This window comes from Echinops telfairi, unplaced genomic scaffold, assembly GCF_000313985.2.
Source record: "Echinops telfairi isolate 266 unplaced genomic scaffold, ASM31398v2 ScPeMD7_23;HRSCAF=83, whole genome shotgun sequence".
Lineage (NCBI taxonomy): Eukaryota > Metazoa > Chordata > Mammalia > Afrosoricida > Tenrecidae > Echinops > Echinops telfairi.
Genome location: NW_022103920.1, coordinates 91,048,964 through 91,076,777, shown reverse-complemented (window position 1 = coordinate 91,076,777; position 27,814 = coordinate 91,048,964). Strand labels below are relative to the sequence as shown.

General features: G+C 42.0%; 1 protein-coding gene across 1 annotated transcript in view; it reads right to left on the bottom strand.

Annotated features, from left to right (window-relative positions):
- Positions 1-1,372: 1,372 nt before the first annotated feature.
- Positions 1,373-27,814, bottom strand: part of BBS9 (Bardet-Biedl syndrome 9) — a 578,043-nt gene continuing 551,601 nt past the window's right edge. Inside the window, exons 23-24 of the mRNA XM_045288670.1 lie at positions 1,987-2,097; positions 1,373-1,793 (exon numbers count right to left, since the gene is read on the bottom strand). Coding sequence (XP_045144605.1) covers positions 1,762-1,793; positions 1,987-2,097 — 143 coding nt within the window. The 3' untranslated portion in view covers positions 1,373-1,761. The remainder of the gene's footprint in view (positions 1,794-1,986; positions 2,098-27,814) is intronic.

The window sequence follows — 27,814 nt, the reverse complement described above, 5'->3', positions numbered from 1 at the left end:
GACGAGAGTCCGCTTTTAGTTGTCATCATTGCTTTGGCTGCTGCTGACTCTGCTGCTACAGCTGCTGGCAGAAGCCAGAGGAAGGGACACCAACAGTAGTGGAGACTGAGATGTTGGGGGCAGGGGTAGAGCAAGAGAAAGTGAGTCAGGAAGGAGCCACGCATAGTCAGCCCTGTCCACCGTTTGGCCCCACAGCACCAGTGGTACCTGTGGCCTGACTGCAAGACAAAACCAGAGTCATATGTCCCTCTGCCGCACATGCCTGATTCCTGTCCATGGTCTAGTGCAGCAAGAACGTGGGCTTGAGGTTTTTAAAGCTATTAAAGGGAAATAGTAAACAAAAGGAGAGTTGTTTCCTCTTAAAAACAAACAAATAAACAAAAAGCCCTTGAAAACCTTATGACACCAAGCACATGTGTGCAGTCAAATATTGTCCAATAGATGTTAAGTGACCCACAGTTGTATAGGCAAATATGGAGCCATGACATGTTGGTACTGGTCCCCATAACAGGTAACAAACCCTAAACTCATTGCCATTGAGTTGATTCCAACTCATAGTGACCCTCAGCTCACTGCCCATGTGTTGAGGCCAACTCTTGGCGCCCCTATAGGACTGAGTAGAAACGGGCCCCGTGGGCTTCTGAGAGGGTAACTCTTGACGGGAGTAGAAAGCCCATCTTTCTCCAGAGGAGCAGCTGCTGATTTTTGAACTGACTTTGTGTACTGCATTACAATGAGTAACCTCTATGCCACCAGGCCTCCATAGTGTGACACTAGGCTGGGCAAAATTAACCTAACGGTGGATGCAGTCTCCTCTACTGCACAGTATGAATACCACATCTTCTGCTGTCTCTGCTAAGCAGAGATACCAGAAATAATAAAGGACACACCATCAGTATACAGAGAAACCACTTAAAGTCCTTTGTACTGGTTGAGAGAGGCATTTCAAAATTGGCATGGACATATTTTTGTTTAAATAAGTCAATCTTGCAACTATAATTTTTACTTCCATTTCGCAGAAGCTCTTCTGTTCAGCACATAAAATCCTTACATTATAATTGCAACAAAGAGTGAAGTCTTTAAATCTGAATTTTTAAAAGGTGACTCCCATTGGAGTATTGAAAAGAGGATATTAATGCACTAGCTTCCTTGAAAATATTTTAACATACGCAAACAACACTGGAAAACTTACCTTCTCCCATGGTTAGACTAATAAAGAAAATCATATGGAAGTTCTGTGCAGGTTCTTCCATTTTATAAAATATTCACATTCAAGTCTTACTGTGGATTGTTGACATTTTCAAGTCTTCTCCTTTGGATAAGTAACATTGTAGAGAAATCACTGCTGTGGCTACAAATCAAATACCAGATATTGATTGCCAATGAGATGCTTTATTAAGCTTGATACATTCCTAAATAAGAATTCTGTGAAAAATGGGCTATAATTATTTGGGTCTTAGAATTATAAAGTCTATCCCCAAACTATGGTTTTTCACGATAGCCTCTGAATGGCCGCATTCATCTACCCAAAAGGAAGCAACTTCCTTCCCTGGCCCAACAAGTTTCACCTGACTTGCTCGTGGAATTCCAAGTCCTTCTGGAACAAAATGAAAAGTTCTGGTTCCCATCTCTAGGTAATGTCATCTCCCGGAAGGTGAGCTGGGGGGAGCACCTGGGCTAGCCCTACAGCTGTGGCTGGCGTGAGGTCCACACAGGGTCAGCCTTGGGAAGGGCATCCGCCTCTCCAGCAGAGTACTCGGACTATTCTGAGATGCCCTGGAGGGATGAAACTTCTGGTAAAGAAGAGATGGAAAAAGAGAGGAGAAAGGTCTTAATAATGAAACGAATACACAAATGATCAAACTCAGTTGACGCAATGCTGAAGGGAAGGGCGAAGAAGTAAAACAAGCAGCTTTGCACAATGCTCTCAGGGACCGACCAAACTGACCCCTCATTGGTGAGGGCCACTCACCAATCACCACTCACCAGGCACGGGCGTCTCTGCAAAGAGGTGCTTGTGGTTGGTAAACAATTCTGTGGTGTCTTGTTCAACGGATCTTTCCTCTAGGTCTGATTCTGGAATCGTAGTACAGCCACCTAGTTAGAAAAAATAAAATATGTGTGTGTGTGTGCGCGCATGTGTAGAGTATTATAAGCAAAATATAGGAAAATCTGCTCCTCCGCATGGCAACCACAGCTTAGGAATGGAACAATCATAAATATAATAAATGATGTGACAACAATCTTCAGGAGTGGACCTAAAAAGAATAATCTAAAATGTCTCTCTTTGGTGAAAATACTGGGGATGAGTTATCGTCCCCAAAGACATGTTATACTGATTATAACTTGGCAGCAGCAGCATCTTTAGATTCATCTTTTTTAAAGTCAGAATGGACAAAACCTGTAGCATATGTGATACTCATACTATAATGGGGCTGCAGCAGGAATTCCCTTGCATACCAGAGCATCGGAAACTATTAAACACACACACACACACACACACACACACACACACACGCGCGCATGGACCACGAGGGAAGATACTCCTGGGTGTTCAGTGGCAGTGATTGTGCTGGGGTTTTTTCAGGAATCTGATTCTACCCTCAATTCCCAACACCTTACAACACAGACACAATCACTTCATAAGTCAGCATTAGAGTTGTGGAAGGCACTGTGGAAGATTTCAGTTCAAAGGTGACTTGAGGATGAGCTGGCACCTCTGTGCTGTGTAAACACTGGGCATAAGACATTTGACCGAACCACAAAAAAAATCTTTTATGGGAAACTCAAAGTCACATGAGAATTTCCTGACTACGTCTGCAATGTGATTTGACTAATTTGCTGCCATTTCCTAGAAATGTATGAACATGTTGTATACTGTACATAATTTTTCCAAAGTCATTCCTTTTATTAATAAAATGTGATTTTGTTCTCCCTCTCCCTGTCCCTCTCCCTCTCTGTCTCTCAGACATCTCACATATTAAGTCCAAAGCCCCACTCAATCCTTCAGCTTGGCCTGTCGTGTGAGGGGGCTTCTGAAGCTCACAGCATTCTATGGAAAAGGGGTGTCAGAAGCCCTGATTTGAAAACCACATCCACTGAAAGAGAGGGAATTGGCAAGATCCAGGTGCGAAGGAAAAGCTATCTGACTCTCCATCTGTCCACATCAACTCTGAAAACGACACTGATGGCAAGAGGACAGAGAGAAAGCAATCCACAGGCCTGAAGTTAGAATTCGAGGCCGCCTCACAGGCCCCACAGGTAGGCAGTGGTAGAACGACCTGTTGGCATGATAGGCCTGCCCCAGCTACAGCTTAAAATGGCCATGGCCCATGCAGAAGGAGAACCGGGCTTACTTTTAATTTCTTTCAAAATATTACAGCTAATAATAACAGTGAATATCACTACTGAACACTGTGTGAGTACCAGAAACTGCCCATGTTATCTTATTTAATTCCTACAAAGGACACCATGGAACAGATATTGTTGTTTGTGTTGTTGAGTGTCACCTAGTCGGGTCGGACCCATAGGCACCCTATCTATGTCCCAGAGAATGAAACAGTGCACGGTCCTGCGCCGTCCTTACACGGAGGCGCTGCAGCAGTATCGTCTTTGATGGGCACCGTGGCTGCAACATGGGGCTCAGGGATAGGAACAATGGAAGAGGTATGAGTATTCTCATTTTTGTAGATGAAAAGAAACTGAGGCCTTAAGAGACCTAGCCACTAGCCACCTAGCCACTTGTTCTCAAAGACCAAAACAGAACTTACACCGATACCTGATACTATTTTAGTCTGCTCTCATCACCACTGTACTAGACGGTTCTCTATGTGGTGGCCTGAGCCAAAGAGACCATGTGTGACTGCTGGGCTCAGGGCTCCAACAGGCCTACCTGGCCCATGGCACATGGACTGTGCGTGCAGGCACTGCTTAGGGCAGGGAGAGGTTCCATGCTGTGGGGACCTTTGCTAGAGTCAAAGCTATGGCATCTTCCTTCGCCTCTTGGATGCTCATATCCAACCGAGAAGAAAGGAAAGAGGTGTGTGTTGGAGGGGGAGGCCAGGGAATGGCGTGAAGAGCTGAAAGAAGGGCCGTGCTGCGTGAACAAGGTGCTGCGGTTATTAGGTGCTGTCGAGGCTGTTGTGATTCAGAGCGATCCTGTGCCCAACAGAACAAAACAGTGTCCAGTCATGTTTCAGCCTCACACTCTTTGCCATGTTTGAGCCCATCGCATGAAAGATCTTCCTCTTCATGGAGACTCTATTTTACAGTCCAGGGGTTAATCCCTCCTAATAACATGTCCAAAGTACGTGAGCCATCCTCGCTTCCAAGAAGCGCTCTGGCTATACTTCTGAGACAGCTGTGCTCGCTCTTCAGGCAGTACACAGTACATTCAGTATGCTCTGCCAACGCCATAATCCCACAGCCTCAATTCTTCTTTGTATTCTCTCCATGTAGCATAATGTTGCTTATTGATACAGTTGTGAAGATTCTTGTTTTCTTTATGCTGGATCCATAACTGAGGGTTGTGGTGTTTGATCTTTATCAGTAAGTGCTTCAAGTCTCCTTAGTTCAGCAAGCACAGCTGGGCCATCTGCGTATCACAAGTTATTAAAGTGTCTTTCTCTTATCTTCATGTTCATATAATCCAGCATCTTGGACTATTGGCTCATCATACAGACTAAATAGATATGATGAAAGGACAGTCCTGAAGCACACCTTTCTCTACTTTAACCCCCCTCCCCCATGCTCTCTTGTTCTGCTGAAGCAATTGCCTCTTAGTGTACGTAGGTATTCCACAGAAAGCACAATTAAGTGTTCTGGAATTCCCATTCTCCTCAATCTTATTTGTGATTTGTTACATTCCATAGAGTGGAATGCCTTTGCATAGTTAATGAAACGCAGATAAACATCTTTCTGGTTTTCTATACTTTCTGCCAAGATACATCTGACAGGAGCAATGAGATCTTCTGGATCCGGCTTGCATTTCTGGCAGTTCTCTCTTGAACTGGGACTGGGAATTTTTAATTCTCCTCAGCAAAATCTTACTTGTGTGTGATATTAATGATCTTGTTGGATGATTGCTGCAATTGGCTGGATCCCCTTTGGGACCATCTCTTTGGAATGGGTACACAGATGGATCTCCTCCAATCAACTGGCTAGGTAGTTGTCTTCCACATTTCTTTGCTAGGTGACTGGGTGCTTCTTGCATTACATCTACTTGTTGAAAAATCACAATTGGTATTCTGTCAATTCCTGGAACCTTGCTTTTCACTAATGCCTTCAATGCAGCTTGGCCTTCTTCCTCCAGAACCTTAGTTCTTAATCTACCTCCAGAAACAGCTGGACATAATTTTTTTTAGTACAGTGATTTTGTATATTCCTTCTTCTTGTCCTGCTTCTCGTGTCAAGCAATAACTTGCCTGTGTTGATGTTGTTGAGTGCCTTTGAGCCAGTTCCGATTCATGGCCACCCCAGAGATCTAGAATAAAACACTGTCTGGTCTTGTGCTATCCTCAGTTGTTATGTTTGAGCCCATCAATGCAGCCACTGTGTCAATCCACCACCTTACAGGGCTCCTTTCTTTTTGCTTATATTCTACTTTACCAAGCATGAAGTCATTGTCCAGGAAATAACAAAGTCCAAAACACATGAGACGAACTCTTGCCCATAGAATCCTTCACTACTGCAACCCAATATTGATTTTTTCCCTTCAATTTTGTTCAGCTTTAGAAATTTTCTCTTTAGCCATTCCATATTCAAGTTTCAGGGTCTCTTCTGACACCCAGTTTGGCCTTTTATTTCTTTCCTGTTTTTGCGGTTACATTTTGGTTTCTTCATGTATATTGTTGATGTTATCCCATTTGGTGTTTGGTAATTTGTTTTCATTGTTTCAAATCTATTATTGAGGTGGTCTCTAAATTCAGGTGGGATATACTCAAGGCTATACTTTGGGTTTTGTGGACTTATTTTTTCAACTTCCTCTGGCATTTTCATATGAGCAACTGCTCTGCAGTCAGCCCTTGGTTTCGTTCTGATGGATGAGATTGAGCTTCTCCACAGTCTCGCTCCAGAGATGTGGTTAATTTGATCCCTGTGTATCCCATCCAGTGAGGATCAAGTACATAGTCACCATTTAGACGGTTGCGGAAATGTGTTTGCAATTTGTAAGCTATTACTTTCCAAAATTTCTAGCATGTGATCTCCAGAATCATTTTTATGACCAAGGCCATGTTTTCCAATACAGTTCTATTTTTCTCTCCAAGTTTTGCATTCAGGTAAATTATCATGCATCTTGATTGTATGTTTGATAAGTTTAAACTATAGAAGTTGTACAAATCTTCAACTGACTCATCTCTGGTATTAGTAGTTGGTGTGTAAATTTTAACTCATCTTCTTGTAGGTGTTACATTGTCACTGAAAGTACTGTCCGTCAGGACATATCTTGATGTGTTCTTTGAGACAATGAAGAGCACTTATTTTCAATTTATCATTCAGCCATAATATATCATATTACATTCTCATTTAAAATGGCCAATGCCACTCCCTTTCAGTCGCCAATGCCTAGGATAAGAAGCCCTGGAGGCACAGTGGCTTATACAAGGTCAGAAGTTTGAAGCCACCAGCCCCTCTTCGGGAGAAAGATGAGGCTTTCTACTCTCATAAAGAGTTAAAGTCTCAGAAACCCACATGGGCAGTTGTATAGGGTTGTTATAAGTCAGAATAGACTGTATGGCAGTAAGCTGAATGCCTAGGTATTGATCTTATGCATCCATTTCATTTTTTATAACTTCTATTTTCCTAGATGCATACTTCATATATCCCATGCTATAATTACTAATGGATGTTCACAGTTATTCATTCTCATTTTGAGCCATGTCACGTGTGCATATGAAAGAAGGTTCTTTACTGCATCATCCAGGTCATTAAGGAAAACTCTTCTTTAAGGAGAAAACCCTTTCCAGGCCATATTTTGAGTGCCTTCCAACCTGTGGGGCTCATTTTCTAGTGCTTTGTCACATAATGTCCTGCTCCCATTCATAAGGTCTTCACTGGCTAATTTTTTTTCAGAAGTAGATCGCCAGGTCTGGAAGCTGCATTGAAACCTGCCCACCATAGGTACCCTACTGGTATCAATAAAACCAGTGGTACAGCGTCCAGCATCACGCCAACATGCAAGGCATCACTGTCCAAGAGAAATGGCAGCAGACCATCACCACCAGTTGTCGTTGATTGGATTCCAACCCATGGCAGCCTCATACTATCAGAGTAGAATTATGTTTGTTAAGGCTATTAGAGATAGATTTCTTAAGGCAATTAGAGGTAAATTTTATGGAGATACCACTGGGTGGACCTGAACTTCCAACATTTGGGGTAACAGACAAATGCATGAACCATTTGTACCACCCAGTGACTTAAAGGGCTGGAGTTTTCATTCCAGACTCACAAATTAGACTAAGTGACTTCTTCATCTCTTAAGACACTTCTTCATCGAAGGGACATGTCATCTCTGAGTGAGGGAGGGAGCAGAGGAGGTCAGGAATAACACAGTATTACATACTTGTGTCACACACAAGGAACTTTCCAGAGTGCGGAAGAAGTATCCACCATCCAACAAATGGGAAAGAGGGGCGTGATCCGATAGCAATGTCTATCATGTCCATGGGGAGTAGATGGTCACCATGGATAAACAAGTGTCCATTTTTTTTATTCCAGAAGCTCAATAATGGGGTAAGGTAGAAGTTTAAAGTCTTAAAATAGCACTTCCTGGTTCTTCAATTACATGGACAGCACAAAAGGAAACGTCAGTTATTGTAGACCATTGTTTCTCAAAGTGGACATTATCACGCCCCTGTGGGTGCTAGAATGATCCATGGAAGCTGTAGAAGCAGAAATCTACATTGCATCCTGGGCTATGGAGTATAGAACAAAAGTTTTTCATTGGCAGAAGGCAATGAGTGTTTTTTGGGGTTTTTTTCCCCCTGAAAAGGGGATGGTAGACAAAACAGGTTTGGGAACCTATGCTGTAGACAATCAAAACTACAAATGTAATTTCCTCATTTGGTCTTGGCAGGAAAATGCTTGCCTTCCCTTCCTTCCCACTGGAAGGCCTAGCCATTCACTTGTCAAGGGTCTCCTGGTGCCTTCCTGCCCCGCCTCCCCGCCCCTGCACCGTTTGTGGGAGCCTCCATGCAACCAGACTGATCAGCCAGTGCCCGCTGTTCCTGTCATTTCCTGCTTGGAAGAGACCGTGCAGGGTGCACTCTTGTACTGGACCGATAGAGCAACAGAGATGAGAGCGAACTGGGCAGAAAGCCCAGACCCCTTCCTTTCTTCCTGAAATTCCTCTGAGTTCTCCTTTCTCTCCGTCGCCCCCCAGGAGAGCGCTGTGAGCAGAGGGCATGCTCACCTGGGAGGTGCAGCCCTGCCCTCATTGCCTTCTCTGGCTTCCCTTTCTCCTCTCCCCTCTTCCTCTGGGCTGCCCTTCTCCACCCCAACCTCATCGCTTTAGCCCTCACCTTTATTTTCCTGCTAAAACCACTGGCTCTGGAAGAGTGCTAAAAAGGCAGGCTTCCTGATAGAGATTTGGAGCTGGTCTGCCTTCCCATCAGAAAGAAGGCGGGCCCTAAGGCGGACGCAATCGCTGACACCTCTGCCGCGGTTATCTTGGGTGGTGTACACTGGAAGGTCAAGAGACTGGGAGATCACGTATCTGTGGCATGGGAACGATGATGAGGAATCTAGAGGAGAGTAGCTGCTTCCAAAGGCCACGCACCCGACAGAACGGAAATGGCAGGTTTGGTGCAGCTGCCTGGCCAGGTGAAGCACGTTCTGAAAACTGGTGACCTCTCCTTTCTGGCCTTCCTACTGCAACTGTGGCCATTTGACTGGCAGTCAGGGCATCATCACCTGGGAGTGTGTCAGAAATGCACCACCCCAGGTCCCAACCGACAATCCAAAACTGCAGAGGAAAGATGAGTATTTGACGTTGTTTTTAGAAAGAAAAAGAAACCCTGCTTAAACATTTAAAACATGTTTGAACAACAATTTGATAAAACAGACACTAAGAGGACAGAAATAAAATATGAAAGCTCTAAGCTAGGAGAGATCCTCTAGAGCCCAACTGTAGAAGTGGAGCCGGGGGTCCATGGACGCCAGATGAAGTGCCCTTGGCTTAGCGCCCACCCTCTAAGAGGAGACGAGGAAGAACCACTGCAGCTGGATGAAATCATCAGACACACATTGCGTGTGTGACACAGATGAGCCAACAGGCAAAAGCAAGCGAGAACCGGGCTTCCTGATTACGATAGCAGGCAGTGTGCCTGTAGAGGGGCAGGAGACCAATAATACCTAGACCTACTGTGTGCAGGCCGTGCATTTCACTTGTACTGACTCAATCCACAAATAGCCCTGGAAGGAAGGGCTTATTGCCCTCTTCTGTAGTTGTAAAGTTGATACTAATGTTTTGTTCTTCTACTGTCCCTCCCCCATTACCTTTGCTCTCAGTTTCCCTAAGCCATTTTTGTGCTTCCTTGCCTCTAGAAAATATTATTTTCTGCAGCCGGAAAATATTATTCTAACAAATGCTAGCCTTTGTGTTCTGATCACCTGAACTCACTGAAGACGAGTTCACCTGAATGCAACTCCGATGTCCTCCTGTCTTGCATCTGGAGGTCAAAGTCCAGAGGGTGAGAGCAGGCTGCACCACTGACAGCTCCAGGAAGCAGCCCAGGGCCCCAGGGGACAAGGTTTGGGAGGAAGAGAAAGGCCAGTCTCAGAAAGCCATCCTCAAGGAGCACTCCCACACTCCACTAGCATCACACACACAGAGAGCTCCTGAACCCCAGCTTCCACTGTGAACCAAGGCCATGCGGCTGAGATGAAATTTCTCAGCTTTCTGCTTTAAAGAAAACAAAAATTGTCATGCTTTTTGCATCCTTACTTGGTTTTGCAGACTGTCATGCTCGAAGTGAAGACTCGGAGTATGAAACTAAATCAAGGAGGTAATGTCAGGCTTTAAAAGGACAAGCTTTAAGCTTTTCCCATCTCGCTAAACAAATGTTAGTAAGATGTAATAAAAATGAATGTAACTAATTACTAGAAAAATGAAATGAGTGAGATATCAACTTTCATCTTCTGATATTAGATTCAAATTATTATAAAATTACTCTCCTTGTTGCTATTCTCAATGTCTAGTAACAAGAGCTTGCAGCTAGCTGCTAGTCTTGGATAGCATCCCTTGAGTAGCGCTCAAGACAGGCTAGGCACTACTTTAATCAACACGTGCATGGATTTAGGGGTCCCTGTTGGCACTGTTGAGTAATCACTAACCACAAGGACAGCGGTTCAAACCCACCAGCCTCTCCACAGGAGAAAGATGAAGCTTTCTGCTCCTAGACAGAGAATATAGGACACAGGGTTCATCAGGAGAAGACATTGACTTGATGGCAGTAGGATTTTATTTAATAAAAACAGAGTAAGCTCCTAATTATCTAACCTTCAAATAGCCAGTAAACTCAATTGCCCCAAACAGGGGCTCCTTGCAATGTACATGGTTCCCCCTTAATTCATCCTCTATTATTACGGCGTTTAGAACAATTCTCTCACCATCCACAGAGGGCTGCCCAGGGTTGCAGCCCCCTCTCCCGTTAGCAAAGCTATACAACCACAGGTGATCCACTTCTGTTTTGGGGGTGTCCTGTAAAGTGACGGCACAGGAAGAAGGTACTCTGGGAGGGATTCCAAGTCAGAACTGTGCACTCGTTTTCACACATGAACAATGTTACAGGAAATAGCTTGACTCTTATTAAGTTACTGCCTTTCTGTATTAATCTGGAAAATTAACCTTTGTTTGTGAAATTGCAAATAGAGAGAAATGTATTATGAATTGCAGTGGAGCACTGGAAATAAATTATTTCTCCATTGAAGGCTACACCAACACTACTTAAAGCTCACGGCCATCAAATTGATTCTGACTCATAGCTGCCCTACAGCGTAAGGGGAGAACTTGTTCCTTAGGGTTTCCAAGACTATAATTAGTCGCCAGCACTATTTGAACTGCCATCCTTGTAGTCAGCAGCCCACTGCTTAGCCCACTATGCCACTAGCGCATCCAGGAGAAGGATGCTATGAAGTAGACTCCAGGCAAGGTCCCCGTAGCGCGGAGCCTAACACTGGCCTCTCAATACCTCAAGCATTGCTCGAGATACAGCCAGTGTATCGTCAGGTGAGATCCAGCTATTGGCAGATTTGACACCTGCAGCCACCATGACTCTGGTTTATGCTGCTACAGAGAGTCACAGAGGACAGTGGTTATGGTACTTAGAAGGATGTTGTAAGAATTTTATTATGATGTCTAGTACCATGAATGGTTAACAATTCATTTATGTTTACTACCATTTGAATTATGTTATTGGCAAAGAATATTGACTACATCATGAACTTCCAAAAGAACAAATAAATCAGACTTGGAAGAGCAGACAGAAGGCATCATAGAAGGAGGGGGAGGGACTTCATCTCGCATAGTTTGGCCTTGTTGTTAGGAGAGCTCGGTCCATGGAGAAGAACATCAAAGAGGGTCTGTGGAAAGTCGGAAGACCATCAACAAAATATTGCTGTAAAAGTGTTTTTAAACATAGCAACTGCTATAAGGAGGCTGCAGACCTCACGGTGTTTCTTTCGGTTGGATGCAGGGTCACTGTGAGATGGAACCAACTTGATAGGACCTTAATAAATTTAGCTTGCGTAACTAAATCTTACTATAAAAATTTGCTTCTCACAAACCCATCACATATTTAGTACTCTTAGCAACCCTCATTTCACTAGAAAATTATTCAAGTGGAGAATCACATGTGAAATTATAAACAATGAAAACAGATTTTTTTTTTATTTAAAAAGAAAAGAAAATCCTATACTCTTTTCAGGTTTCCAAGATATCCTCAAATCTATTTCCACATTCAAAGGTAAATTATAAAATGGCTGAAACACCCCCTCGCTAGGTGTAATATATCACAACACAGAGCAATGTCTACCCGTGGTCAGCCCGGGCTCTGCCCCTCTCTACAGGCGGCTATTGTGGAACTAACTGTATGAGGCATAGAGTTCAAAGATCAAATGAGAAGGCTAGACAGAGACTAATGTGACTGTCATCTGGAATACTGGAGGTCGAAATCAGAGAGCACGGGGGATGGCTGTATGCTGGCAAATGTGTAACAGCTGGCTTCCGTGTATGTGTGTGTGTGTGTGTGTGTGTGTGTGTGTGTGTGTGTGTGGTGTAAAGTGCTGATTTATAGCACTTTACCCATTTCTATGGTGTAAATATTCCTACCACAGTCAATTTAAATGGACTATTTAAATCTGTCCTTGTCGTGTGAAAGGAGCTATAGATCATAGATAAATGTAGATGAGTGTGGTTATGTTCCAATAAGACCTTATGAAAGCAGACAATGGGTTGAATTCCCTTTAAGCCTTGAATAGTTGTGTGTGTGTGCGCGCGCGCGCGTGCGTTAAACATCCTGTGACCTAATCGAAACCTCACAGAAAGGTTCCGTGCACACAGCATCCTAATTCTAAAAGTTACTGGAGGCATTTACTTTGCTAGGCCATCTTATAGTATTACTAAAAGAATAACAATAAAAAAATAAGAAGCATTAGTGGTGCTGGTAGTAGTGATAGTCGGGGTTTCGGGGCTGGTGGTGGTAGCAGTGATAGTTGGGGTTTTTTGTTCGCTTGTTTGTTTTTCCTGTGCTATTGCTGGTCTGGGTCAAATGTCCACCGTTTTAAAAAATGTATTGAGCTATAATTAACATAGCATACTATGCAATCGTGCAATCATATCAAGAAAGGTTGTGCAATCATAGGCACCATCAACTTTGGAACCTTTTCTCCCTTCTTGTGCCCAACATGGTCTTTTTGCTTGGGCAGGGGTGCACCTCTATTGAAGAGAGGCTTCTTTTCAGACCTGCTCAGGATTTCCAATATTTTAGGACTTGGTCTGCAGGTGGCCGTCCTTTCCTCTCTCTTGTCAATGCTAAGTGGACAGTGGATGGAAAGGCTAATGAAAAGGAACAAGGCAAGCAGCAAAGCCAGAGCCTAGACGAGGAGGTCCCAAATTGCCAGAACAGTAGATCCAAAGAGAAGTTTCTATAGAACCCCAGGTAAAGTATGTCGCCTCCAGTTGCTCCATCCATCATGAAAGCACGATGGTAATTCTCTCCCCAGAGGCCTATTAGGAGGCATGCATGAGACCATGCACGCCTCACACAGTCTCAAGACAAAGTCCATTTGATCACCCTTCATCGCCTATCCACCGTCTTCACGTGGAGGTGTTACTTTTTGTAGTACTCATTTTGTGAATCAAAGGACTTCTGCTTTTAATTCAACTGCTTTCATTTATTTATTTATTTATTTATTTAAAACATTTTATTAGGGGCTCATACAACTGTTATCCCAATCCATACACACATCAATTGTGTAAAGCGTATTTGTACATCATTTCTCAAAACATTTTCTCTCCATTTAAACCCCCGACATTAGGTCCTCATTTTTCCCCTCCCTCCCCGCTCCCCCCTCCCACATGAGCCCTTGATAGTTTATAAATTGGTATTTTGTCATATCTTGCCCTGTCCAACGTCTCCCTTCATCCACTTTTCCGTTGTCTGTCCCCCAGGGAGGAGGTCACACACAGTTCCATGTAATCGGTTCCCTCCCTCCTACCCATTCTCCCTTTACCCTCCCTGTTTTGCCACTCACACCACTGGTCCTATAGGGCTCATCCATCCTGGATTCCCTGTATTTTCAGTTCCTATCTGTACCAGTGTACCTCCTCTGGTCTAGCCAGTCTTGCAAGATAGAATTCGAGTCATGGTAGTGGGAGCGGGGAGGAAACCTTTAGGAACTAGAGGAAGGTTGTATTTCTCATCATTGTTACATCACATCGCACCCTGACTGGCTCATCTCCTCCCCGAGACCCCTCTGCAAGGGGATCTCCAGTGGCCTACTAATGGGCTTTGGATCTCCACTCCACACTCCCCCCATCATTCACTATGGTAAGATTTTTTGTTCTGATGATGCCTTACACCTGATCCCTTCGACACCTCGTGGTTGCATAGGCTGGTGTGCTTTTTCCATGTGGGCTTTGTTGCTTCTGAGCTTGATGGCCGCTTGATTACCTTCAAGCCTTTAAGACCCCAGACGCTATACTTTTTGATCAACTGCTTTCATTTAGTTGCTAGATGCATCAAGGCAATTCCAGTCCACAGCGACCCTATCTACAACAGAAGGAACTCCTGCTGGTCCTGCGCCGTCCTCACAGTGGTTCTTCTGTTTGAACCCATTGTGGCAGCCACTGTGTCAATCCCGCTTGCTGAGGGCCTTCTTCTTTTCTGCTGCCCCTTGAATTTTCCAAGCATGATGCCCTTCTTCAGAGCCTGGTCTCTCCTGACAACATGTCCAAAGTACGTGAAACAAAGTCTTGCCACCCTTGCCTTTAAGGAGCACTCTGGTTGTACTTCTTCCACAACAGGTCTGTTTGTTCTGTTGGCAGGCCATGCTACTTTCAGCAGTGAAGAAGCCCTGGTGGTGTAGTGGTTATACGCTGGGCTGCTAACTGCAGTCAGTGGCTTTGAATCCCATAAAGAGTCACAGTCTAGGAAACCCACAGGGGCAGGTCTACCTGTCCTAGGGTCGCTATGAGTCTGAACGGACTGGATGCCACTGAGTGGTTATTTACTAGTAGTGACAAAAGAGGCTCCCAGAGGTTGGATGATGTCCCTGAGATCTAGGTTGATTCTCTTGTTTCCTATACCTCTAGAACTTTCTCCGGAACACTTTTCTCAGGAAGATCTCAATGGATTGACTCGCAAGTTGACTGTCCTACCTAATCCTTCCCTTCCGTGATACAAGAAATCCAGAGGGCTTGTGCTTGGGTATATTTTAAGGCTTTGCTGGTTTGCTTTGTGCAACAGGGTCCTTGGCAGTCAACTGGGCGGTGTGTTCCATTCCTTCAGGAAGGAGACAATCTTGTCCTCTTTTTCTCTTCAAATACTTCGGGGGAAGCAGAGCTGAAGACCTTTGCAAAGAATCCCAGACGAGTGCAGACCCTGAATCGCCAGCCAGAGAATCTTCTGTCCAAATGGCTTGAACTGCCACTAAGAATTAAAAACAGCATGAACCTCAAAAATATACACCAGGGACATTTTTCTTTTAATCACCAGTTACTTGATGGATAAAGTGTTTCTTGAGGTTAGCATTCAGCTTTCATTTTCAAAGGATCTTAACTCATGAGAAGTGTGGGCTATGGGTGCTTTGAAAAGAATATTTCAGTCTTTGGAACAAGAGAAGATTCCCTGAGAAAACTATGAGTATTTTCAAAATTCTCTGTAAATCAATTCATTGGGGGTACATTTCATTATTTATTCTTATCTATGTATATTTATACATTTTTACACATGCACACATACAGATATGTAAAAATATCTGATAGCTCTTTTTAATTTTGTTCATTTTTCTTGCTGTTATAAATATGTTTTGTTTGGTTTGTTTTTTCCTAACCTAAGGAAAAAGTAAGCTGTAGAAAGTCCAGGATCCTGCTATATATTCATGTACCAATTTTGGCTGAGTGGGAGGGAGAGAATAGGTAAATGGGAGGTAAAGGAAAAAAAATCATTAAGGTTTTGTATTCTTCTCTCTGTGGATCCTTGCTTCCCCTCCCTCCTTCCTCCCTGCCCCACCCCCCTCTTGCAAATGGATTTTCTGTTATACATAAGGTTGCTATGCATCAGAGCTGACTCAATAGCACAACAAAACAACACATTCCTGTGTAAGATGTTTGGGGTGACTTGTTGAAAATGTAGATGACAAAGTATTAAAGCATTAAAAAAAAAAATCAATCAGTGGCTAGAAACACGTAATTTGGAACAGGGTGGGAAGAATTGTGGGTAAGACACAGGCCTGGGCTTCAGTGAGGACAAGAAGCAGAAAGCTCTGAGAAGCAGGGCTGAATGTCCCCTGGTGAATCCTCCACTGACCCCTCTCACTCCAAGGCAGACTTTAGGCCATCGAGCCGAGCTTGTCCCTGACTTAAACTTCACATTTCCAAAAGAACATTCCAGAATTGGCAAAGCTGTGCTTCTTGGTTGCTTGTGGGAATTGTGTTTTTTTTAAATAATGATAAATATATGTATGTTTATGACTCTGCACTGTGCTTTAGGGACATTTTGGAGGGTCATCATTTCGGTGAAAATAGGTTTTCAAAACGTTTACAGAGCATGTTTTTCCGAAAAAAAATTTACACGCAACACACACACATAAAGGTAGTGGAAATTGCTAATAAATACAGTAGACATTGACCTCATCAAAACATATCTTTGCAATGAAGTCCATGGGTAGCCAACATTTTCATTCCGCATGTTCTCACCACAGCACAGTACATTAGGTTATCACAGGGTGCTGCTGCCACTCTGAAGGCAGAAAGGGAGGCTCATATGCTCATGTTTCCTATCTTCATTTCCAGTCTACCTTTACCTTTGTTATAAAGTACATGTACATCATTCTTAACCTGGTGATTACTTTACAACTTCAGAACTCAGCAGGGCAGAAGACAAAGCTCTTTCTGTACAATCTCAAGTCTCCAGTTCCAACTATAATAGTTGTTCTTCAAATCTATCCTATAGCTTTCATGCCCCTGAGTTTGCAGAGAGCATTGCAAACATGGACAGTAGCTGGCCTACTGGAAACAGAGTGGCTGTGGTTAACCACAGAGAGGCAGGTGGTAGTCACTACAGTGTGTGTCCAATATGGTGCCCTGTGGAATGTTTGCAGCTCAATTCCCCTGCTTAATAGCCAACTTTGATCCTCCCACACACGGTGAGAACTGAAAATGTGTTCAAGACTCTGCATGTACCTATATTTGAAATATTTCCTTTTCACACCTCGCAGCAGAGACCAAGTGTGTGAATAAAATGAAGTCTAATAGATTTTAAGAGGTCTAGCATGTGTCTCAACAAGTTTTAAAACCCCCATAAAGGCTGAACACTAAGTCCCTCAGGGTGTAAGGGCTCCAGTCAGAAAGTCTGGAGTTAAGAGAGCAGGGTGCTCCTGGCATTAAGATGTTTCTAGAACTTGAATAATGATAGGTGTCCAAAACTCTTTCAGCTGGACTACTGGTTAGACCTTAGGTCCACTCAGTATGGAGAATTAAGAAATTACAGAAACACAGAACATTATGTAAACAGAGTAAACCAAGTAGAAAAAGACTCCTATTTATAAAAGTGCAAACACAGTACATAAATCCTATGGATTGGAATGGATCCAGGTTAAAGATTTCTCCAGATGTCAATCCGTAAACAGGGCTTCATAAAGTGAATTCTCCAATTAATTGCTGGCAAGAGAGAGTTCAACCTTATGTTAGAACATTATGTAGGTGAATTGTTATCTGGGCCTATGGACCACAAATCAGTTATGATAGAAATCAGGGAAAAGCTGCTGCTGCCAGCATAACTTTTTCTGATATGAAGAGAAGAAAAGAAAAAAAAACTCTGCTCATGAACTCCAAACTTTGTTCATGAAAGGAAAGCATATGGTCTTGTTTATTTGCATTACATTTGTTTTTCCAACACATTTAGTTCTTAACCTGGTGTACTTGGAAAGACACACACCCAATAAAGAACATAAACAAAGAACTTAAAAAAAAACTACTCACTGCTTTGTTAAAGTCTCCAATCACAATGTTTTCACACATGTGAACAAGGCCATTAAAGTCTCCAAACAGAAGGGCCAGGTATTGTGAGACGTTGTGGAATCTTTTCTTTTCTTGGCCGGTGATTCAATGGCTGGAGCACTTTGCAAAGGAAACCACGATCGATTGCCTTTCAACTTGATCATTTCTAGATTGATAAGTCCCATAGTGTCTTATTTTCAAGAGGAAAGTAGTTATGGTTTTCCGTTTCCATTTTGCCCCTAAATCCCATGGAAATGCAATGTACAACTGGAAGAAATTGTATTTTAAGACATTTCCATTTCAAATTCTTTCCTCTCCAAACTCCCTCTGCAGAGACCAACACTCTCTCAAAAGTACACATGCACAAATAAAACACTATAGCTACACTTGAGAAAGAGGGGAAGCCAATAGTTCTGCAATAATAATTTCTTTACAAAGAAAGAGAAGTGAAATATTAAAAGCATAACTTTCCTTTGCCTGGACACGACCTAACAATAAGAGATCCCGTGTTCTTCACAGTTTCTCTCTTGCCTCACGTAGATGTTAATTCCCCAGTGGACGCGGCCATGTCTCCAACTGGACTTTCTTTCCGCAACCTAATTAGAGGCCATAATCTTCACCAAACTGTTATTTTTCATAAGACAGAATCTAGATGGTGATGATGAAGCCACCAGTTCAGCTCGGGTATAAACGGGTTGAGGGAAAAGAGAAAAGAATCATACAACTGCTTGGAAGAGCTGCCTGTTTCATCATATTCTTTATTTTCGTACAGTGAGGAGACTCAATAAGCCCTCGGGATTCATTCCAAAACAACTGTTATCTAATGGTAGATTGGCATAATGGTCCGTTAAGCACTGTCATATTTTCCAGAAAAGAGAAATGTGCAAAGACAGCACACTAGCCCACTGGCCATGGGAAGGAACATCCTGATCAGGAGACCAGGGTGGAAAACTATGTCTGGAGCAAAATCGCTCCTCGCGACCCTCGATGACAGAACAGAACAGCCCGCAGGCTCCCAGGGCTAGAAATCTGTATGGAAGCAGCTGCCACGGCTTCCTCTCAAAGAGCAGCTCTTGGGTTTGAACCATGAATGACATTTGGGTTAGTGGCCGAGCGCTGTAAACACTGCACCACTAGGGTTCCTTTGATACAGAGCCCCCATAAAAACTGTTATTTTCCATACCAGCACACATTACTCACTACACTGATAGCCAGCTACACAAGAAACTACAAGCCACGAGGACAGAGTGACTTTATCGATGACTTTCCAAAAAGTGCCCAGGAGAAAACGAAGGATGGGCAATGGGAACTCTTCCAGCTAAACCCAATGGCTAAATCCAAAACTGGCAATGAGGTACTAAAAATAAATACACTTGAAATCACAGTACACATTTTCCTTTAAGATGAAATATTTGTATTTTACTGCCACAGATAACTATGCCTCTGAGATCACAATAGGAACTTTAAAAAGACTCAACTGATGATACTGATCAGGGGTGCGTAATCACATTCATTGTTTTCTACTTACCAGCAGTACCATTGCTACTGAGAAATGCAAACCCACAAGAGACTATTACACAAAAGGATGCAACATGAAGATAAAAGGGTAAAACAGTGGTGGGTTTGCTTTCTCATGGGAAATTAAAATGGCCATCAGATGAACCTTAAAAGAGGAAGTCTGCTGACCTAGTGTTACTAAACATGGGAGGCAGCCAAAGAACAGAGAGAGAGCAATGCATTTAAATGTATGCCTTAAGGAAGCAAATACCAATTATTTTTATATGACTTTAATTCTCCCAGTGAATACTTTATGGGTGTTGGCAAGTCCTTCTGGAAAAAGGAAGGGATTATTAATGAAAGATTCAGTGGCAACTGCTCACTAGTGCTCTAAGAAGAATGCTTAGCAAAGAGTCAGTTCACACTCCATCTCTAAAGATATAGGCATTTTACAAATCCTTTTTAAAAAAAAGTAAAAATTTATAGTTCACATATACGGTCCTTTCTAGTTTCCAGATGGTTCTATACCCTGCCTGATAAACAAATAAGCTTCCCACAGGAAAATAAACACATACCAGGGGCAGAGTATAAACTTCCCCCCCTCTGATTCAAAGAGTAGGTGTTTAATGCACGCTTGCTGACTTGAAACCGAGTTCATGAAATACACAGGAAGGACATCTTACAGAAAATGTATCTTTGAAGAATGTTCCATCACAGTATCCCAGGATTATGGGCAGGTAACAACCCACGAGTGGACAAACTAGTAAATCTTGGTAAATGGCCAATCAGCTCCCATATTCTATCTCGTTTCTCAATGAATCTATCCCATGCACTCTAGCAAATTCTCACAATATGTAAACCCAAACCTCTCTAGCTAAAATCTTGCTTTCAAAATTCTTTTGTTTCAAGAGCATGAAATCGTATTGTCTGAATTTTCATCCCAGTTCTACCATATATTAGCTCTTCTCAAAAAAATATTTGTGAAATCTTTCTCTATCTCGATTTCCTTCTTTTTACAATGGGGACAATAATATTTTGCTCATACAGTAATTGGAATTATTGGATTAATTAATTTATGGAAAGTACTTAAAATACGCCCTGGCTAATAGTATGGTATATGAATTAGAATAAAAATATTAATATAAGCATTTCATGTTATCTTGCCAAAGTGTCCCAGTCTTAATTCTAATATTCTCATGTAAAATGAGGTAGATGAGATTCTCATGGAAGATGAGGAAAACAGCAAATTTGTAAGAAGGAAGAGTTTGTTTATTGAAATAGCTCATTAAACTTTAATTGGCTGTCTGGTCTGGAAAAATGTAGTGCCAGTCAGAAATAACAGTTTGGCAAAGAAGAAACAAAGATTGAGGTCCAGATAAATAATTAAGGACAAGAGTAATCATGAAATCCAAAATAATTTACTATCTCTTGAATCCACTTTCCCACAGCACTGTCCTCAATTTCTTTGCTCCTTTTGCAGCTAAACGTCTCTGAAAGATTTTATCTGTATTTGCCATTGTCCTCTCTTTCCTTTTTCTTTTTTTTTTTTTTACATTCTCTTTTTGTTTTTGCCTACAGGACTCCACAAAAACTGCTCTTATTGAGACAATGAAGGATCACCACTGTGCTAAATCTGGTCAATGATAAGTCCTCAATGTACTAAAAAACCAGCATTTGACACAGTTAATCTCTCTGTTTTCCTGGAAACTTGTTCTTCCCCTCACTTGTAGGATGTCACATTCGACTGGCTTCCCTCTGAACCTACTGCATAGTCCTTCACAGTATCCCTTGCTGGTTCCTCTGCTGTGCCCAGCTGCCTAAGTTAGAATGTCCAGCACGCAGTCTTTGGTCTTCATCTACTTTTTATACCCATTCCCTTGGTGACCTCATCCAGTCTCATGATATTCAATAGCATTTTCAAGCTGACAAGTCCTAATTTTAAAACTATAGCCCAGATTTCTCTTTTAAATTCCAGTTATGTGTTAGTCCGGGTGGACTAGAGAAACAAATCCAGAGAGACACTCATATGTGTGTAAGAAAGAGCTTTATGTATAAGAGCAATTGAATATTGAGGAAACAGCCTAGCCCAGTCTAGATCAAGTCCATAAGTCCGATATTAGCCCATATGTCCAATACCAATCTATAAATTCTTATTCATAATCATGAAACACATGCAATGATGCTTAAGCAGGAAAATCATAGACCAATGTGTACAAAGTCTTGTGGATCCCATGGCAGTAGAAGCATCTCAGCACTAGCAGGGGTCTCCACGTGGCTCCTTCAACTCCCAGGCTCTCGCATAGCTCCATGTGTCTTGTCCACAGGAATGTCTCGCAGGGAGTGAGCATGCGTCCCACCTCCAGCAAGCTATTTATAGCACCTCCAAATTAGGTCATCAAACTGCGAAATGATTGGCAGGCTAGACTCTACCCCTACATTCTTAAGTCTCAAATTGACAAGATTACGTAACCACCACAGACCATCCCTTGTCAATTTGACACTTTCACACACCTTTTTAGCCATACGTAATTTTAACAAAACAATAATAAATCATATCCGCACCTAACAAGCTAAAACTAAAATGTACACAATTCATTATGTGCTACCCTCATTTAAGCATAACATTCTATAAGAGAACAAAACAAAAATATCCTATGTCTAACAACTGCAGTTAAGTAACACCTACACCCCTCACTGACCCATATTGCTATGAGAAACAATACTGGAGGCACAGTGCAGGAATTGTGCCCAATCTGACCCTACCACACCAGGGCAGAATGCTAAAGGCATACAACAGAACAGCAAGGGGAGCAGAGCAATGATGTTTCCAGGGAATATCAAAAACAGGCTTTGGGGCCAGGGCATGGCACTCCATCAGACTCGACCAAAAACATGCCTAAAGGTCAACAAATAGACCTAGAACTATTTATAGGCTTTTCTTTTTGTTGGTCATTGGTTTGTTGTTGTTTGTTTTTTTGTTGTTTTCTTTTGTTGTTTTGTTTCACTCGGCCTTGTTTTTGTGCTTATTATTGTCTCTGCATGTCTATCTAGGTAAGATAGGTGTAATAAACAATCCAGAAGAGAAAACAACGGGACCAATGGCTCCAGGGGGGACATGGGAGAGGGGAAGTGGGGAAAGGAAGTGGGTGTTAACAAACCCAAGGACAAGAGAAAACAAGTGATCTAAAATCGTTGGTGAGGAGGGAGGGCATAGGATGCCCGGCAGGGTTTGATCAAGGGTAATGTAACCTAAAATAATTACTGAAACACGAATGAAGGCCAAACATGATTGTGGGACAAGAGGAAAGAAAAGGAAATAGAGGAAAGAACTAGGAGGCAAACAGCATTTATAGAGGTCTAAATAAATGCATGTACATATGTAAATATATTTGTATATAAAAATGGAGAAATAGATTTGGTGCATATATGTATATGTTAAGTATCAGGGTAGCAGATGGACATTGGGCTTCTACTCAAGTACTCCCTCAATGCAAGAACAATTTGGTCTAATAACCTGGCACTCCATGATGTTCACCTTCCCAACAGGTTCCCTGAAGACAAAATGGGTGTATAGCAATGTGGTGATCAAAGCTGATGGTACCCGGCTATCAAAAGATACAGCATGTGGGGTCTTAAAGGCTTGAAGACAAACAAGCAGCCATCTAGCTGAGAAGCAACGAAGTCCACATGGAAGAAGGACACCAGCATGTGTGATCAGGAGGTGTTGATGCGATCAGGTATCAGGCATCAAAGACCCAGAACAAAAAATCATATCAATGTGAATGAGGGAGGGTGGGGAGTGGGGACCCAAAGTCTATCTGTAGACAATTGGACATCCCCTTACAGAGGGGGTCACAAGGAAGAGAAAAGCCTGTCAGGGTACAGTGTAGCATTGTTGAAACATACAACTTTCCTTTAATTCTTTAATGCTTCCTCCGCCCCACTATAATGATCCCAATTCTACCTTACAAATCTGGCTAGACCACAGGATGTACACTGGTACAGATAGGAGCTGGAAACACAGGGAATCCAAGACAGATAACCCCCTCAGGACCAACAATGAGAGTAGTGATACCAGGAAGGGAAGGGGAAGGTGGGGGCAGAAAGGGAGAACCTATCACAGTGATTTACATATCGTTGTGTAGATCCCAGGGAGAGGGATGGACAATGGAAAAGTGGGTGAAGGGAAACATCGGTCAATGTAAGACATGAAAAAGCAATAACAATTTATAAATTGTCAAGGGTTCATGAGGGAGGGAGGGTGGGGGAAAATGAGGAGTTAATACCAAGGGCTCAAGTATAAAGAAAATGTTTTGAAACTGACAATGGCAGCAAATGTATGAATGTACTTGACACAATGGGTGTATATATTGTGATAAGAGCTGTACAAGCCCTCAATAAAATGATTTTTTTAAAGTAACACCTATACCTTAATCCTTTAATCCTATGAAAATATACACTAGCACTATGAAAGTTTGTAAACCAACCTCTTCATGCCTTTATGCTCCCAATTTTGGGTATCCCATTTCTTTTTTTTTTTAATTGTTTTATTAGGAGCTAATACAACTCTTATCACAATCCATACATACATCAATTGTGTAAAGCACATTTGTACGTTCATTGCCCTGGGTATCCCATTTCTATACTGTCCACTTACATCAACTGAGTGCTCTGAGGAGACATTCATATTCTTCGATGTGAAGAATCTTTATTCCAGTTGGAACCTTGTGAAATATGCATCCGTAAGAAAAGTCAAATCAGGACAGGCCATCCATAAAATCTGCAGCAATATGCACCAGTTCACAGACTCAAATGTCTTCTCTTCATCTGGTCGGGTTCTGGTCAACTCAATGTGGACTGCCTCAGTGAGCCTCACTGGGACGTTCACTGGTCACCTCGCCTTTAGACAATAGGCTCATCGCAAATTCTCATCAACCCTAGCCCCCTTGTGCTAGGTCATGAACTTCAGACTAGTAAACCCACTCTCGTCTTCTCCTCTAGTTCCTGTAAACCAGGTCCATGGGTGTCAGTGGCCAGACTCAACCCATCTCTTTGTTGTTACATTTCTCTCACTTCCACTCAACAAGTAGATCCAGGTGGTCACCTAGCAAGCATTTCAGGCTGACAAATGCTCCCTTTAACATTCAGTCCTAGAGAGTTTTCTTCGTGGTTCCAGATTTTTTACAGCTTCAGACAAAAACCACTAGTTCAAGATTCAAAATGCCAATGTTCCTTTTTCTTCAATCTGTCAACAGCCCCCTAGGCAAGTCTCTTGGAATGCAAATGTCCTGAGTACTCCAATGCACTGGGTGGGGCTTTTCATTTAAGAGCCTTCTTTGCAGGCATGTCCTAACCCATTTAAAGATTCAAATTTTGATGGCTGAAGGCAAGGCTTACAAACTCTCTATTTTCATACTTCCCAATAATCATTTCTATCAATCACTATATCAACAATAAGCAGAAGAAATCAGTATAAACAAAGTAGAATCAGATACAAATCTCAATTCTTAAAAGTCAAGTTCAATCCTTATTTAGTTTATCTTAATCCATAGCTAAACTATTCTATTGCTACAAAATATGGGATTAGGTCTCAGAGCATCAAGCCAGAGCAGGCTTTCTGTCAGTCATTTTGACCTCCTGTCAGCCATTTTCACTAAGCAGCTGTGAGAAATTCAAATGGTAATTTTGTCCCTTGAGCTCAAAATATACATGAATCACATTCATTTTCACCATTTCACACAGGAATAACCAAAGACAATAACCAAACAAAATAATCAGAACTTTAACTTCCCATGTTCTTTCCAGAAAAAAATCCAGTAAACTACATGGACATATCTGACTTCTTGCTAGCCAAAGAAGAAAAACTACCATGAGGACGAGGTCAAACAAACACCTACTCTCCATCTTTATGTTGTTTCTCCAGTATCCCTCTCCTAAGGTACCAGGTAGTTAGTTAGTCCAGGTAGACTAGAGAAACAAATCCAGGGAGCCACTTATATGTGGATAAGAAAGGGATTTATATACAAGAGCAATTGAGAATATTGAGAACACATCCCAGCCCAGTCCAGATCAAGTCCATAAATCCAATATTAGCCTATATGTCCAATACCAATCTATAAATTCTTCTTTAGAGTCACAAAACACATGCAATGATGCCAAATGCTGGAAGATCACAGGCCAGTAGGTGGAAAGTCTTGTGGATCCAGAGGCAGTAGAAGCATCTCAGCACTGGCAGGGGTCTCCACATGACTCCTTTAGCTCGTTGGCTCTAGCATAGCCCCATGTGTCTTGTCCACAGTAATGTCTCGCAGGGAATGAACATATGTCCCACCTCCAGTGAGCTACTTATCTCCTAAGCACCTCCAAATGAGGTCATTAAGCTGCGACCTGATTGACAGGCTAGACTCCACCCCTACATTCTTAAGTCTCAAACTGTCAACAGATTATGTAACTACCAACAAATTATGTATCAAATTATCTACTCAATATCATTACTTGGACATCTAATCACACCTCATGCTTATTATGTCTCATATTGCACTCCTGATCTTTCTCACAAACCTGTTCCACCCCATAGCTTTCTCCATCTGGACTCCAACTATTAAAATGCTTGGGGTCATTCTAGACTCATTTTTACCTCTCACACATTATAGCCACTCTGTTAAGAAATTGTCAGACTTATCACACCACTTACTATTACTACCTATGATGATGAATGCCATATATTAACCTGGCTAAGTAAGCTGTAGTCTTCAGATATTGAAGTATACACAGTTACATGGGAATTAATTGACTTTATAAAAAGTAAAGTAGCTTGCCTTCCATAACCTGAGTAAGCTTTAACCCATCATTTGAAGGCTTTCAGAGTAACATGGTCATGTCCCTAAGGTATCTTCTGCTTCTGGACTACAAATAGATATTTTTTTAAACTCCCTTACTCTTCATTCAATCTTCCCATCATCTGGGATATCAGCATGCAGGAATATCCCATCTGTTTCCTTACCCACAGATTTTAAACTTTCCAGTCCCCCATAATCCCTAAGCGAATTCCTTAAAACTAAACAACCTCAAATTCTCTCATAGTCTCTGTGTACACACACACACACACACACACACACACACACACACACGCACATCACTGTCACTGTTTCTCTAGAGAACCCAGACCAAGATATCTCTTACATGACTTACTCCTAAATAACTTGCCTGGGTAACCTTCAAATGTCTACCTTTGACCCCTACCATCTATTTTTAAAACAGCAGCCTTTTAAAAGAAAGAACCTGGTTATCTACAGCCTTTGAGACCTCATACCCTCCATATCCCTACTTAAACACAGGTCAGTGTGCCTTCCAGATAATTTCTGTTGTAATAAATATTTTCTTTGATGAGCTATTTAACAAATAAATTGACTTAGGAAATAAATGTCTCATTCGCACCTAAAATAAATAAATAAAATGTCTTTCTTGCAACAAAAGAACAACAAACACAAGATCATTTCACTTGTTGGTTCAAATTGGTCTCCCTGTTTCCCCAGATGAAAAACCAAAGCCCTTGCAGAGGCTGGGCGTGAGCTCCATCCTCTGATCCCATGTCCTACCATTCCCCCTCACTGGCCTCCTTGCTGTGTCTGGAACATGCCAGGCCAATTCCCACCCAGAAACTTTGCGCTGCTCCTGCCCTTGCTTGGAACACTCATCCCTCTGGTAGATGAATGCGTAAATCCATCACCTTCTTCATGTCTTTGCTCACAAGGTTGTCTTCTCAATGCAGCCAATTTAAAATCATAAACTTGTAGTAATGCTTCCCTTTTAAAATCCATCCAATTTAAAATCATAAACTTGTAGTAATTCTTCCCTTTCTGACACTCCTTTTTCCATAACACTTAACTACCTTTCAGCACTAGTATTTAGTACTTTCCAATGTACTGTGTAGTTTATTTATCTATCATGCATATTGTTTATTGCCTCATTTACTAAAACAAAAGCCCAACCTGATAGAGATCATTATTTTGGTTGCTGTTGTATCCCCAGCTCTAGAACAGAGCCTAACAAACAGTGAGTACAAAAGAATTACTTGTTGATTTGAATATATGAATTTAGGCTAAGATTAGGAAGAGGCAATAAAACCCAAAATTAATTCTATTTTTTGCATCATACTATCTGTCTAGCAAATTAGGTGCCTGGAAAGGAATTACAACAGAACATATATAGAACCTAACCCTGAGTACATCTGGCTGCCTTATGAGCAAAATAAAAAAACCTTTCAATACCTTCTTTGCTTTAGTTGATACACATCTTTAAGAAATGAATCTTACTGGAAAACTCATGGCGAATTTGTGAGACTGAGCTGGTCCACCAACAAAACACCCAGTCCAGAAAAGAATTAATATGCTAATAGTAATTTTTGTAGGAACTAAAGCTAAAAAGAAGAGGTAGAGCACTAGTCATTCTAATCCTGGATAATAGTTATTTGTGGATGAAGGAACTGCTAAAGAAGGTATAAAGATATCTATCTGTCTGGTTGGGAATGCTCTCAAAACGAATGAAAAAGATCCATCTTATTTCCACTGGGGCATCCAGTGGTGGCCTGGAATGGCT